We start from the raw sequence: 15742 nt of genomic DNA, 5'->3' as shown, positions 1-15742 counted from the left end.
AGCAGGGCCAGGGCCAGGGCTGCTGGGCGCTCACATTTCCCTTTGCTGCAGCCTGACGGAGCCCACGATCCAGCGGGCAGAGGGACCTGACCCAGTGCCTGGCCGGGGCGGGGATTTCCCCGCTTTCCTCCTTGCACAGGACCAATAACCCAAATCCCCGGTCTCCGCCCCCCACTCTACAAACTGCTCCAGCCCCGCAGCTCCTTGCCCAGGCTCCGACCCGCTGGCCTCTGGGCACCGCGGCGAGCCCCCGCCCCCGCCCCGCTGCTGCCCCGGGAGGCGGTGGCCGCTGCCCCCCGGGCCCAGGGGCGGGGCCAGCGCCCGAGTCCAGCAGCGCTGCCTGCCCGCGCCAGGCACATCCCTGCTGCCCGGGGAGCGGAGCGCCGGCTGCAGCGAAAGCGGAGCGACTCCGGATTGCCCGGGGAGCGGGAGAAGGGCTCCCGGGCGCATGAGATCCGGCGCGCTGTCCACCCGCCGGCCCCCGCGCTGAGCTGAGCCGAGCCGAGCCCTGCCCGTGGCCGGGAACCCGCTGCGGGCGGCTCTCCTCGCCGGAGCCCGAGCCCAGGATGGTGTGGGATGAGCGGGTGGCTGCCCTGTTCCGGAGGAACCTGCAGCCCACCCTCACCTACTGGAGCGTCTTCTTCAGCTTCGGGCTCTGCATCGCCTTCCTGGGGCCCACCCTGCTGGACCTGCGCTGCCAGACCCAGAGCTCGCTCTCCCAGATCACCTGGGTCTTCTTCTCGCAGCAGTTCTGCCTCCTGCTCGGCAGCTGCCTCGGGGGCGTCTTCAAGAGAACGTAAGGCCCCTGGCGAGCTCAGGGCCCCCCCGATCAGCCTCACCCCCCCGGCCCGGGGGCCGTGCCGGCTCTGATCGAGAACCGAGCGCCTGCCCTGTCCCCCTGCTCACACCTCCTTCCCTCTCCGGCCAGCTTCGGGACCCTGCACTTCCCAGCGGCTTGGCTGTAGCCTCCCTCCCGGCGCTGTATGGGGCCTTGTGGGGACGCTCCTTTCTGGGCCCCCCTAAGTCAGCCGGGAGAGCAGGGCCCTAGTTCAGGTTGTACCGTCACTTTTGCTCTAACAGCTCCAATTTTTATTTCATGTTCCTCCAGCAGCTTGCAACTCTCCCCCTTCTGGCTTGAGACACCCCATGTGTGGGCTCCACGTCTCCGGTCCCTATTTCACATCACCTCTGAAAACATGTCTTTCATTTCTCCTCTTTTCCCTCTCTCTCCACTCCCCCCTGACTTTCTCTTTGCTTTTGTCTATTTCTCTGATTGGGGTATGGAACTCAAAGCATCTGGGGAGACAAGTTGTGTGAAAGATCCTGCACCAGCTAAACCCTTTGTAATGGACCCGTAGCCCTCACTCACCTGAGCAGTTCCATTGAAGTCAGTGGAATTGCTCATGAGAGTAAAGGCTGCAGGTTTCATTCTGTAGGAGCCTGATTCTGTACTTGGGTCCATCCAGCTAGTACCTCGCTGCATCCATGTGGAGTGTCATTGATTTTATTGAGCTCAGTGCAGAGATGGTGCATGCAGCGGGGAAACTGCAAGTCTGACTCCAGACTTCCCAATCTATTTATTTAACCCAATCGTTTAAAAACATTGTGGAAAGCCTGTTTTAATAACCCCAGTGTCAGCAATCACACTGTTATCTTACGCACGGGGAGGTTGGCCAAACAAGATTCAACCTCAAACAATAACACTCTAAACATGAAGTTGCTACAGGGTTGAAGAGGGTACAGTCCGATTTCAACTTCACACAAGGCATGTGTGAGGGACAGCAGCATTCTTCACAAATCACTGAGGCTTCCAAGTGCAGCCAGGCAGGGGATCTGTAGCAAATCTTGTGTTAAGATCTCGCTTAAATAGAAAATGTGCAACAGCACTGTGAGAGGTTTCCACACAGACGTGGACACTTGGATGTGAGGACAGCTATTGCATATCAAAATCAGCTGATTATTTACCATCTTACTGATCCCTGTAGCTGACTTTTGTAGTCTCTACCTGTATCATTATTTACATGATACTCTTGTGGATATAAAGTGTTTGTTTTGAAACTGTTCTCTTGACTTATGAAGGAGGCATTCGGTAGATAATTCTGATTAGTACCTGTAAATAGTCTTGGAATTAGAATAGAGGGGCAATTGCCATCCCAGCTGGCACTCCCGGAGCTGCATTGATGGCATTTTGAGCAGAGGAGCCAAGGGCTGTATGTACTTGGAGATGAAATAGTCCTAGAGGAGATCAGCAGAAGCATCTTGACTAGGAGACCAAACTATTTGCCAAGTCAGGGGTGGTGCGTATTGGAAGGGGACGGTGCGCGGGAAGCTTGCCCAGCCTGTGATATGGATAGTGGATTTCAGATTCCCAGGTCAGTATCTTTTGCCAGCACTTAATTTACTGCCTGTGTGTTCAAAGGTGAGATTATGCAAATACAGACCAATGATTGCTCAGTTGGAAATGCCACGTTCATGTTGATATGCTTCTTCCTGGTGTCCAGCCTGTGCTGCATGGGCCTTTTAGGGTTTCCCTAAGAATGGATTTTTGGTGTCTTGGATTTATAACCCTGTGCGGGGCAAAATGAGCAACCCCCTCCTGCCTTAATAAACCAGGGCCCTGTTTGTGGCTCTTCAGTGCACGGGCAAGATTCTTAAAACGGTTGCTGACATTCTTATTGGGAAGTGGCAGGTATTTTGGGCAGTGGGGGGTGTTTCCCATGTGTCCGAGGTGCACTGAGCAGCATTACAGAGCTATCTTCAAAATGTGCCATGGCACTCGACTTTACATATATTAGATATTAGCTATTTAAATCACAACACCCTGCTGCAGTTGGTATTATCGCTATTTTACAGATGGGCAAACTGAAGCACAAGGTGGTAAAGTGACTTGCCTGAAGTCACCGCTTGCTAGAATGCTGCATGGTTATAAAGGTTAGAACTCAGGAGCTCCTGGCTCCCAGTCCCGTGGTCAGAGCACTAGTCCATGCCTCCTACGGTTCAGAAGGTGATAGCTTCTACTAGAGCTTGCTAAGGCCCCATTGACATAACAGTCACAATCAAGCAGGAGACCTGGCTCTAATTCGTAGTGCAGATGGCATCTAGGCTTTGTTTCTTATATGGGCTAAATCCTAAGACATGGTTCTGGTTCTGTCTGCTCTACAAAATGGAATGTTATAATCAAGTCAGGGGATAACAGTGCTGTTCACTGGGCCACTGGTTGTAACTGTAGCATAGATGGGGCTCAAGATGGCCTTTCGTTCCTCTAAGCAGAGAGCTGAATTAACGTTGGGCCAAACTCTGAGCTTGTGTAACCCCACTGAAATCTAGACATTTGCAGGCATGTAACAGAGCAGAACATAAGCTACTGTGCCTGAGTTGTTATGAAAATATCAGTCTTGTACACCCCTCTTACTGACGCTGGGAGCTGCCCTTTCGTCTTACTCTTGCAATGTGCTACACTGAAACTGTAGGGCGAGAAATGCCCTGTATAACTGAAAGGAACAGAATTCAGCTAAAATTGTGAGCCTTATTCATAAGACTGGCATGTTACTGTCTTATGACTCAGTGTGTTTGTAGTTTTTATATTGCACCGTGGTACAGAGTTCAGAAGAATATAGCTTTTAGAAGATGACATGAACAGGGTATTCTCTTGCATGGGTGGTAACAGCTTTTAAGCCTATTGCGCACCCTGGATCACACCCTAGCACTACCTTAGCTTTGTTAGAGAGATGCTAAATTATATGTCAGATCCGTTAGGGTAAAGGAGGTCTATGTGCATCTTCCAGTTGGCTGGTTGGCTTCTTGTAAGCAGCCCCGTAGCTCACTGTGGCTGGAAATGCATTAAAGAATCCCATTTTATTGTGTCCTCTGGACCGGATTATCAGATGAGCTGAGCACAGTGGGTACCCGCTGAGAGCTGAGCGCTTGTGAAAATCTGGCCATAAGTGTCACACGGGGAGCTGGTCCGGGTGGAGCCTTTCTGCAAATCTGGCCCTGATTTAGGTGCTTGAATAGGAGCTGATCTCTTTGGAAAATCCAGCTCTGACTGTGGGTGCTGAATGCTAGGAAACCTGGCCCTGCGCTCTTTTGAGAAGCTCTTGTCTCACTCTCTGCTTACCCCCACCTTCCTCTGTTCCTCTAACTTCTCCTGATGGTTGATTTGAATACTGGGTCCTGCCATTATTAATACTAATATCTTATTTCCCCCCTCCACCTTGCACTCCTCTGTGCTGCCCTTCCATTGCCATCTAGTCTCTGCTCTCCTGCCGCTCCCATTGCAGTGGTATTCGGGCGCCTGGGCCCTTGTTTGCCTTTTCAGTGGCTGCGTCTGTGCTGAGAGTTGGTAGCGTTTCTCCCGCTGTTGGCACAGCACCGAGCTAGCCCCACTGAGGCTAGCCAAGCTGGGGGTGTTAATGTGGATCGGCACAGGCATGTTTGGCCCTGTGTGGTGTAACCCTGCTCAGGCTTCCTCCAAAGGTGTGTTCCCCTAGGTGGTCCTGGGAGGGCAGATGAGACAAGGTTCTTCAACTTTCCGTAATCCTAAACTCTCTCCACTCTTGGGGCCTGATCCTGCCCCAGTGAAGCCAAGGCCTGTGTCTGTCACTAGGGAAGGCAACAGTGGGAAACACCAGGACTGGTCCTACAACCACTTCCTCCTCCACCCTTCCCATCTTTCTAAGGTTTTTGTTTCAGCGTCTCCTTCGTTTGGCACCGTGTGTGGCTCCAGTATTGGGAGGGACTGAGGGTGGCACATTTGTATAGTGTCTTTCATTCCTAAGCACCCTGGGAAAGCTCTCTGAGCATTGGGCCTGACTTTGCAGGGAAACCGAACATCTGCGGCTCATAGGAATTGCCAGGCGGACTTAGACCCGTGGTCCATCTAGCCCAGTATCCTGTCTCTGACAGTGGCCAGCACCAGCTACTTCAAAGACAGTGCGAGAAACCCTGCAGTTGACGGATGTAGGATAGTCTGTCTCCCTGTGAAGGTCTCATCGTACCCCATCATTATGAGACTGGCTGAAACCCTGAAGCATGAGGTTCCATATCCCTTCCCCTAGCTCCCCTTGGCTTCAACAAAACGTGGACACTTCTGAAAATCAGATTCTCTGTTTGTACAGGAATCCCTTCCCCGCAGTGCAATGCAGCCTCGGGGGGCGGGGGGAGAGGTAGCCAATGTTTATGCAAGGCAATGCTCCACAACTGGTTAGCACAGGTTACCACTGTATCCCACTGCAGCCAGATGTAGGGGAGACAGAGAGTTAACTGTCTGGTGAGGGGTGCAATGATTTTTCATGTTCAAGACCTGGGTTTATGTCATGCCTGTTACAAAGATATAGGGAAAGAGCTGAGATTTTCAAAGGAACCTAACAGGTTAGACATCCAACTCGCACTGCCTTTCAGTGGGAGTCCAAATCCCACCTTTGGTGTTGAGGAGTCCACTCTTCAAACTTACCTGAAAGCAAATGACTTCATTTTGGATTCAGTGGCTGGAAGAGAGCAATTCCTTCATACTCACTAATGCCAGAGTTGGGGATGTGGGGGTCGATGGGCGCAATGCAAAGTGGGTTCTCTTGGTGCTTGCTCCGGGGGCTGTATAAAGAAGCGATGGGATCATTAGTGGTATGTTGCTGGAGGCACACATTTTTGCTATTTAAAAAAAAAATCTTTTTAGTGCTTTTTAAGGACATGAAATAATTAGCGATTAATGTTTAACTCCAGTAATGAATGCACTCTCTAACCAAGCCGAGGCAGCTCTGCAGTTGTTTTGCTAACACTGCAGAACATAAAAGGCACTTCTGGGATCTCTTGGTGCATGTTTCTACCATCTCATATTCACTGGCTGCTAATCCCTACAGTTCTCTTCCCCAGTGGGCTCTTGCCATACCCCACGGGTGCTGCCTTGTACCTCTGTGGCTCCTTTCTCTTATTTGCCTGTTGTTTTATTCCATGGCCTTATGTCTTTGGGGTTTGTTTTTTCTTTGTCTTGTGAATTTGCTCATGGGGATCAGGGTTTTGAAAAGGGCTAAACTGCATGAGAGGCTGGGTTAGTGCCCTGCAAAATGTTGGACCCTCAAAACCAATTACATTAGTTTTTTAATTTGAATACATGGAGCTGGGCTCCAAGATAAAATGTGTCTGTGAGTCCAGAATACCAAGTTTATGCCATCCAGCAGAGTAGGAAAGTAAATTTGCACTTAGGTCTGTTTTGCCCGAGGATGTCAAAGTGTGTTATAAACTATTCAGCCTCATGCACTCTGTGAGGCAGGAATTACCCTCATTTTGCAGATGGGGGAACGGAAGTGCAGAGAGGAGAAGGGGCCTGTCCAAGGCCAGCCCGCCAGCAAATAGCAGTCAGGACTACATAGCAGATGTCCTGGCTCCTGGCCGGCTGCTCTAGGCAACCTGCTTTGGAGAATGGATTTTGGTTTCCACAGCCCTTTTCAGCCTCTTATCTTAAAGCCCTTGGCAAGGCAGGGAGATAGCTACAGAAGCATTCAAATGAGCTTGGCGATCAGCTGCTGCCCAGCCGGGAGTCTTGCCTGTTGAGTGACAGGGGGCAGCACGTTGGCTAGGACACACAAGTTATTCCCCTATGACCCAAAACACTCGCCTCAGCGACCCCCAGAAACGGGCCCAGGGTCCCTCTGATCCGGGTCTCCTCTCTGCAGCTGCGGCGTCGCGAATGGCCCAGGTGTCCCTCTGTGCTGCCTGGCAGTGGCAGTTCGGAGTGGGGGTGGGGGTGGGGGGAAGCTGTGACTTGTGACCTAGAGATGCTGCCCCCAAGCCAAGCTGCTCCCCAAGGAGACGTGGCTGTGGATTTCCTCTGTGCTGCGAGTTGCTTGGGAGCGAGGGGAATGGATTGTGCATGCAGACGATATGGTTTGCATGCCTGTGCGAGGGGGGGCTTGGCTGTTACTGCTGATCCCGCTCTCTGTCTCCAGCCAGAACTGGAGTGGCTTGCATCACCCAGCAACGCCCCCCTCTGGTCGGTTAATGAGTGATGCTTTCATGTGCCAAAGGGACCAGCCCTGCTCCATCAGAAAGCTGTGGGTGCCTAAAGGTGGGGAGAGGTGCTAATTGGGATGCGATCTCTCCAGGGGGACCTGTCTGTGCTAGCTGTTCTCTGCTGAAGTTTTACAGTCTCACATTTTGCTACTCTTGGTCTTTTCAGTGCTTTGCTGTCTGGTCTCTGTTTCCTTCCTTCCTTCCTGCCTTCAGACTTGGCAGCTTTGCAGCGGTGCAATGCCAGCCTGGGCTCGGTTCTCTAACTCAGCGAGCTGGCCGGCTCTCAGCTGACAGTGAGAGCAGCCTTGCTCCCTGTTTAGCTCATAGCAGTCCGGACAGAAGGCAGGGAGTGGGCTTATTACCCACAGGATCTGTGACGCGATGCACTTGCCCGCCTTATGCTAAGGTCCTTTAAGCGTTTCCATACCACTCGCTTGTGGGAGTGCCTAGGGAAGTAGGAGTTCGGGACCTTTTCAGTTGGTTACTGGGGAAAGACTGAACAGGTCCTGCTGTTGTGATGTAGAGGTGATCCTCACAGGGGATGTAACCAGACTGTGAACGGAGGAAGGGATCCACTGGGGAAGATGGAACTTCTGGCACCTGGGTGGGTTCTAGCTGGGGCTTTGGGGAAGGTATTGTAGGAATAGCAAATATTTGTTATGGTAGAACCCAGAGGCCCCAGTCAGGACTGTGGCCCCACTGTGCTAGGGGCTATACAAGCACAGAAAAGAGACAGTTCAGCCTCTTACAGTCTAAGCTGAGGTTAGGTCAGATGTATTATGATGTTAAAATGATCAGTAATGGAAACAGTTGATACTGAACCTGGTATCAGTAGGTTTCAGAATTAACACTCACTGAGAGGACCACAGCAGGTCACGACTCCTGGAGCTCTCATTTCAGGCTGTCTGCAGACTCAGGCTGGCACTGCTGCACCATTTACACTCAGGTCACGGTTGGAAGGCTCTCTTCACACCTGTCCGGTCTAGAAACTTTTAATTTCAAAAGAAACTTGAGAGTCTGCAGCAAATAATGGACCTGCAGCATGTCAGATACACACGAGGCTGGGTACAGTCTGACTCCATCTCATGGTCACAATGTGCAATATAACGCTTGTGGTGTAGAGGGGCCCTAGTGGAGCAAAACCCTCCTGAACGTAGGGCACGTCCCACTGGCTTGCAGCCTGTCCTCTAGCCATCCTACAACCATTAGGTACCTGGGTAAATTCCACCTGATTAAAGAGGTTTCAGCCCTTGACATGGTGATCAAGGTTATCACCTCCCCTCCATGCAAACATTGGGTGAGATCATGGGATGTGGGCACGAGAACCTTTAACGTGGTGCCTGGGGCTGGGTGTGCAGGGCAAAGCTTGGAAGAAAGCCTCAGACGGGCGTCCTGCTTGCTCTGTGGTGGTGCAGCCAGGAAAGGAAGGAGGAAGGGTTGAACTCCCAGAAGGCAGGTTCTTGCGGAGATCCAAAGTTAGGGCACGAGACAAGCCAAATGGGGAGATGACTAAAGCAATAAATGAGCTGTTGAAATCAGACATTATGGTGCCCAGGACCCTAGCTGGGTTATATGTGGCCTACAGGCAGCAGCAAATAGAGCACCATGTCATGGTTTAAATAAAAACGGAATGGATGTAGCTTTTCCTAATGTGACATCAGTGCGATTGGTGGTCCTGGGGGCTGGAGACTGCCCACAGCGCAGGTGCAGCATGGTCAGCGCCATAGTCTCCCTGCCAATATGCCCCCTCTGGGCCTCTACAGGGGAGCAAGGAGTTAAGTGTCCATGATGCATTCAGTCCACAGTGCCTCTGAGACTAGCAAGAGATGGGGGTGGCTGGAGGGATAGGGTAGTGATGGGACATATTTCTGTGGCCTGTGTTGGACAGGAGGTCAGACTAGGTGATTGTAATGGTCCCGTCTGGGCTTAACATGTGTGGAAACCATGCTAAGGGCCACATCCTGCCTCCCTGCAGCGTAGCTGGATCCTATGTCCATTGTCTGATCAAGGAATATCCCTCATAATCCTTTCCCCACCATGTGCTGAATGGTAACGTAGCCAGCGTAGTGAATGGTACGTGCACCATGGGCTGATGTGCCATGCTCAAGTGACTCCGAGTGCACGGGGGACGGGGCAGGCCTGTTAATAGACTAAGAATGCTACTGCCAGGGGATAGCTATGGGTGTGTCCCTAGTGAGCAGGTTGATGTCATTGCTGGACAGGGCTCTCCCCAAGGTAACTCTGTCCCTCTGTTTCCCCTCTCCCTGCTCAGGTTGTCTCAGTCCCTGGTCGCCCTCTTTGCGTCGTCCCTCGCCATCTCTGTGGTCTTTGCCATCATCCCTCTCTGCCACAATGTGGTGGTGCTGGCTGTGGTCATGGCCGTGGCGGGACTGGCTATGGGATGCATCGACACCATCTCCAACATGCAGCTGGTGAAGATCTACCAGAAGGACTCGGCCATCTTCCTGCAGGTGAGGCAGATGCGTTGGCTTCCCCTTGGGGCAGTTCTGTCGGGACGCGGCAGCTCTTGCTGTATTTCTGTTGTCGGGTCTCGTTCTTTCAGGAGGAGGTTCCAGCAACTTCCCTGCAGGGGAGAGCAGAAAATTAACCTCTTGGCATTTGTCCTTTCTTCCAGGCCCTTCACTTCTTTGTGGGGTTCGGGGCCCTGCTGAGCCCACTGATAGCTGACCCTTTCCTCTCGGACACCAACTGCATCCTGTCTAACTCCACGCTCAACGCCACCAGCAACCTCCCTCACATCCGCAAGTCGTTGGTCCCCCACCATCCCGGCAACCTGTCGCAGTACGAGCTGCCAATGAAAGGGATGGTGGTGACGCGCGTGTCCTATGCTTTCTGGATCATGGCCCTGATCAACGTGAGTATCGTGGTGTGGTGGACCAACGGGAGTCCTCTGTGTCCCATGCCTTAGCTCTTCCTCTTGTTGTTCCCGCTTCCCTCCGGGCACCGTGGTTTGCCTGCCTCCAAGCAGCAGCGGGAAGCACCAGGGCCATAGAGTCCCTCCAGCAGCCAGGCTGGAGTTGAGGCTGTGGATTAGCTCCGTGGCCGGGGAATAAGTAGGCAGGAGAAGAATTCACACCCTCTTTTCTCATAGGGAGCTCTCCAGGGCCTAGCTGAGTTACTGAGGCCCAAGACTGGGCCATAGGGACTCAGTTCCTTTGTGATTTTACCGTACAATTGAGGGCCAGCACTAAACTGTGAGGGTTAATGCTTTGTGGGATGGTGACTTTAAGGCCCTGTCCCCGTCCCATTGCATCCTGACCTGGAATAACAGGCAGTGAGATGCTGGGAGCCCCTCCATGCCCCCGCCAGGAACTAGATCCCCTGAGTGGTCATTGCCCCAGCACTGGAATCCAGTCCAGTTCCCAGCTCTCCCCTCTCATCCCGCAGCCATACAGGGCCCCCAGGTTGGGGGTGGAGATCGCTGCAAAGGTCGCACTGGCAGCTCAGCCATCCGGCACGGGTGACTGCGGTTGGTGAATGTTCAGACAGGGAAGTAGGATTCCTGCCAGCAGCCCCCTCGGAGCTTTCCAATTTGCGCCGGACATTGGAACCTCTGTGTGAGGGCCCCTCCACTACCCGCCCCCGTCCCTGCTCACCCCATGCAGGGCAAAGGTTTAATAGGGTTGCTGTGGTGTTTCCCAGCAGCTATCTGGGAAATCTGGATGGCTTGGGATCCTGGGCCCTTCCATGCCCTCAAGGCTCTTCTGGTGTAAACCTCCCACATGCCCAGCCTGGGCCTTTTCCCTGGGAGATGGGCAGCAAGGAATCCGCTGTCAGCCCAGCCCAGCTCCTCTCGCTCGCTCAGCCGTCTGGTCCTCGTGTGCCAGGCTCTCCCCTGCGGCACGTTCCTGGGGTGGCCCGGACCAACTGTTGATCATCAGCCTGTGGTGCAGCCAGACTTCCCGCTCGTCACTGATGTGCGGCCATGAGGGGGGAGCTGCGCGTTTGCCCTGAAGGGGAGTGTGATGCAGAATGTGAAACAATAAATCCTGTTCTTCCCACCTGATGCCGAGACCCAGAGTTCAGCAGGGCCAGGGCAGGGCAGTGCTTGAATGGGAGACCTGGAAGGAGCAGGGAGGGTGCAGTGGGAAGCTGTGTTAATGGTTCAATAGGTGGCATTTTTCTATCTCGCACTGTTTGCAAGAGTAGAGGTGTTAGCCCCAGTGTCCTGGCCAGCGACCAACCTAGGGACCTGCCTCCTGCCTCCCCCACTCCCCCCCCCCCCCCGCAACCCCTCTTTTGGATTCAATAATCTTCACTTCCTGTCCTGAGGACTGGGATTAGTTAGATTCACACGTGGTCTGGTGCCAGGAGACCGTTCCTAGAGATCAGAGAAAGGATGAGTGGGTTTGGTGTCTTGCAAACATCCACGGGGAGACAAGTGTTGTAAGTTGCAAGGAAGCTGAGAGCCCAGCTCTCCATCGGTGGATGTCGCGTTATTCTGGCCTTGACAAGTTGTACAATCTCTGACCTGGGCTTACCCTTTCAGACTGCCTGAGGGCTTTCCCTCCCTACTTCAATTCAAATGGATATTAAGGGGTCATCGTCTTGAGAGTCTGTACAGCTAGAATCCACTGCGCTATACTCTCTTGGCGCTGAGGATCTTGGCTTTCCAACGGCATGAAGCAGTAATGCCCAGTTTGTCAGAGATCAGCTGCTGAAAATGGCACCTGAACTGAAATGAGAGAAGACAAGATGGTATCTAGAATGACACGGCTTTGCCTTGTCACCAACTGGGGCTGGAAACATTCTGACATTACGATTGTTTTGTGTAGCACCTCCAGGCCCCAGCTGAGATCAGGCTGTGCAAGGTGTATTGTGAGAGACAGTCCCTGCCCTGAGTAGCTTGCAGTCCAAGTAGCCCAGCACAGGTAGGAGACAGGGAGCAGTAGTATCCCTGTGTGACCGGTGGAGAACTGAGGCACAGAGTGTTAAAGTGATTTGGCTGAGGCCCCACAGGGAGTCTGTGGCAGAGGCAGGACCCAGATCTCCTGAGTCACAATGCCTTAACTCCCCACCCTGTCGGTATTTCAGCAGAATGGGTCAGTGTGATGTTTCCAAGTAGTGCTCAGAGAGGGAATGTTAATCTTCACATGCAGCAGTGAGTCCCAGACATGTGTCTCTCCGTCTGCCCCCGGAGACGGAGTCTGGCCATTCTCGGGCAGCGAGCCGCACTTGAGTTACAGCTGGAATACACTTGCAGGAAATGCGCTCAGTTGGCTGACGCCATGTACACACCAGCTTTTGCTGGTGAAACAAAGGGGTGTTTCGCACTCTTCTCACCAGGCAACCAGATCTCTCCTTCTGTACCGCTGGTCTCAAGCCCAATGGCCTGCCTGGGTAAGGGGCTCATGTTTTCCTCCACCCACTCTGTTCTGATACCCCTGACGTACCCTCTTCTCGTAGGCCGCCAAAGCTGACGGCCTCATCCTCCCGCTGGGGCTGAGTGCCCTCCCTGGAGGTGCTAGCCGCAAGAGAGTCAGTAAATGATGCTGATCAAGCAGATGAGCACTTCCTGTCTGCCTGCTCTGCAACCCATCTGAGCTCAGCTGTCCAAAGCATGCTCTGACCCCAGGGCTCAGAAGCAAGCAATGCAGGTAATCCATAGGGCTGGATGGAGTGCGCCAAAAGAGAGGAGACCTTGTGGTTAAGGCACTTGACTGGGACTCGGGTGTTCTGGGTTCCGTTCCAGGCTTTGCCACAGTCTGACTGTGTGGCCTTGGGTGAGTCACTTCAGCTGCGTGTGCCTCAGGCCCTCCTTTTTAATGGGGGGAATGGCCCTGCCTATGAGGAGAGGTTGTGAGGATGCGTTCATTAACGATTGTAAGGTGTTTGGATAGCATGGTGGTGGGGCCAGAGAAATTCCAGGAGAGAGAGAGAGAGTGATGATAATTCTCTGCATCCCTGTGGCACCATCCCTCGAAAGATCTCAAAGCACAGCCATGAGTGGTGGGTGAATTCAGTTCATTTTATTTATCTCTATTATTTCCATGTGCTTGCCAGGACAGTCCTGCTCTCCCAGAGCATTGACCGCGGCTGCCCACCTAGCCAAGCTGTCTAAGATCCCATCCCATTCCCTCTCCCAGCCCCAGACTGAAGCGGGGAGCAGCCCGTGGTCCCAGTACATACATGCTGTGCTAGGCAGGGGATCAGGTGTCTTCAAACCATCTTGATCTGTCCATGTGCTTATAAACCAAAACACAGCTCAAGTGCATCTCACAGCTGGTGTTCATTAGGCTGGGGTACAGGCAGCCTGTTTGATGCACTTCTCGTTGCATCAGTGAAGCAAATGGTACAAAGCGAGAATGTCATTGCAGAAGAACTCAACGAGGTGCAGCCTCCTTCGGGTGAGAATCCAGTGTTACTTACCTCTAACTCTGGGTCTGCTGTGGCGGGAGGTGTCCTCTCTATTTTAGCAATCATCCCTGATCATCCGAGTAAAGGCTGCAGTTAATGTAGGCTTTGAAGTGCAGAGGCAGTGCTTGATGGGTTAGTTTTCGTTGGGGCCCGATCCTGTTCCCAGCGAAGTCAATGGGAGCTTTGCTGTTGATTTCATGAGGAGCAGGACTGGGCCCCAAACGATGTCTCGGTTCAGATGTTCCGAAATGGCCTCTAGAATTGTATTCACCATTTTCTTTGCATCCTGGTTTTTGTGCATGCAAACTCGGGGTGTCTCTACTGCAATCACAGCGTGTGACTGCAGCTTGAGGAGACCTGCATGAAGTTAGCTCGGGTCACGGAGCAACGAAGCTGCAGCAGCGCACACTTCAGCATGGGCTGTGTAAACCCACCTGAAGCCCTGGATAACCCAGGGGCTAGCCCTGAATCCCAGGGCTAGCCCCTGCTTCGTTACTGTGATACCAGAGCAGAGCTAGGTAGATTAAAGCCAGCGTGGGTATGTCTATTTGAGCTGCCGTCACATCCTGTGGTTGCCGTATGGGCATACCCTCAGAAACCACATCTGTGCACACCAAGGAAGAAGTGTGGTGTGTAACTAGTTGACTCACAAGCACAAATCCAGTTTGCACTTCCATCAGGGTGGGGTTTTCAAACATGCAGACTTGGGCTTGAAAAATTGTGGATGCAAAAACGGAATGATGTCCACTGGAGGCCCATTTAGTGAAGCCCTCTTTGAAACTTAGTCCTTTATGTGGCATGAGACGTTGATAACAAATGTGAAGGAAAGCTGGGAAGCAGGGCACACCTTCTGTAAACTTCTTGGGGTGTGTGTTTGTCTCCTGCCAAAGTAGCGTCCTTGTTCTCTTTCCCTAGTTGTCCTATGGCACAGGGACAAAATTTGGCCTTCCTGTTGAATTATATAATCCAAATCAGTAATTCTAGTTTAACAAGAGCAGTGTGAGATTGGGATTGGCACGGTCTCTGCCACATTTCAGAGAAAATACGGGCATAATCTGGGCAAATAGCTGGAAGGGATCTGGTTAGATTGAAGGCAGAAGGTGGGAGGAGATACTAGCCTCATATAGGGAAACTTTATAGTTTCCACTTCTCTCTTCAATGAAGTTTTTATCCCTGATGAAGGGAGATAAATCCAGATCTCAAATACTTTAGGAATTTTGCATTCCGGAGTTCCCAAAGCAAGTTCTTCTCTTTATGCATCCCTGCCTTGCCACCAAACATGCTGAAAATCTTTTTAGATGGAAAGAATCAAACTTTAATCAGGTTAATATATGTAGCTAGAAAAAGGGGTGATCACACCACCCCTGTTTGAATGGTGTAAACATCAAGGAAAGAGAGAGAAACTAATTAGTACAATGAAATTGGGAACAAGGGGATGAAATGAAGTAGGCTTTAGAGGTGGCCGAAAAACTTTTGGCTATTTTCCATTGAAAAATGCAGTTTTGTCAAAATCTAAACATTTTGGGGGGAATGTGTCTTAATGTGACACCATTTCCTATAGGAAAAAGTCAAAATGAATTGTTGTGACTTTCTTGTTTCAACTTTTATTTGATATTAAAACCCTAATATTCCTGTTTATTGTATTACCCAATATTTTGTGTTATGTTTTGAAATGATCAAAAACGAAACATTTGTGTCTTATCAAAGCAAAATGATTCAACATTACCAAAGCGTTTCAATGGTTTTCAATCAAAAATGTTCAGAACCTTCATTTTGCAGGAGATGTTGACATTTCAGCTTTTCGTTCTGATTTGAACAAAAGCAAGATTCAACGCATCAGGGTTCTCCGCAGAATGGAAACTCCATTCCCGCGTTGGCAGTGCAAGTTCCTGAGGGTGGGATCTGTTTGTCTGTGGGGTAATTATCCCAAAGGAACTGGTGGAAGCTCCTTTGCTCGCGTTCTTAAGAAGAAGGCTGGGGGTAATCCATGCTCCGGGAGGGAGATTGGCTGAAATAGAATCTAGAGATGGAAGAGAGTTATGATTATAACTGCATTTGCCGCCTTGATCAACCAATTTATTGAGTTTTGAATAAAGAGCCAGTTGAGACAAATTGAGGGGAAGTTTGGTCCAATGATTGGGGTTCTACCCTGGGACTCAGAAGAGCTGGGTTCAGTTCCCTGTTCCACTACGAACTGAGTGTCCTTGGGCAAGTTACTTAGTCTCTTTGTGCCTAATTCCCCATGTCTAAAATGAGAACAGTAGCAGTGCCTACTGTCCAGGGGTGTTGTGAGGATAAATAGAGCAAAGATTGTGATACACTCACATATTTTGGTGATGTGGGCTATAAGAAGTCCCTA

General features: G+C 51.6%; 1 protein-coding gene across 1 annotated transcript in view; it reads left to right on the top strand.

Moving 5' to 3' along the window:
- The first annotated feature begins 566 nt into the window (after positions 1-566).
- SLC60A1 (solute carrier family 60 member 1) overlaps positions 567-15742 on the top strand; it is a 35330-nt gene continuing 20154 nt past the window's right edge. The window contains exons 1-3 of the mRNA XM_077839386.1: positions 567-796; positions 9278-9476; positions 9641-9880. Of these exons, the coding sequence (XP_077695512.1) occupies positions 567-796; positions 9278-9476; positions 9641-9880 (669 nt within the window). The remainder of the gene's footprint in view (positions 797-9277; positions 9477-9640; positions 9881-15742) is intronic.

This window comes from Eretmochelys imbricata, chromosome 21 (genome assembly GCF_965152235.1).
Source record: "Eretmochelys imbricata isolate rEreImb1 chromosome 21, rEreImb1.hap1, whole genome shotgun sequence".
Taxonomy (NCBI): domain Eukaryota; kingdom Metazoa; phylum Chordata; order Testudines; family Cheloniidae; genus Eretmochelys; species Eretmochelys imbricata.
This window is presented reverse-complemented; position numbering and strand designations above follow the sequence as displayed.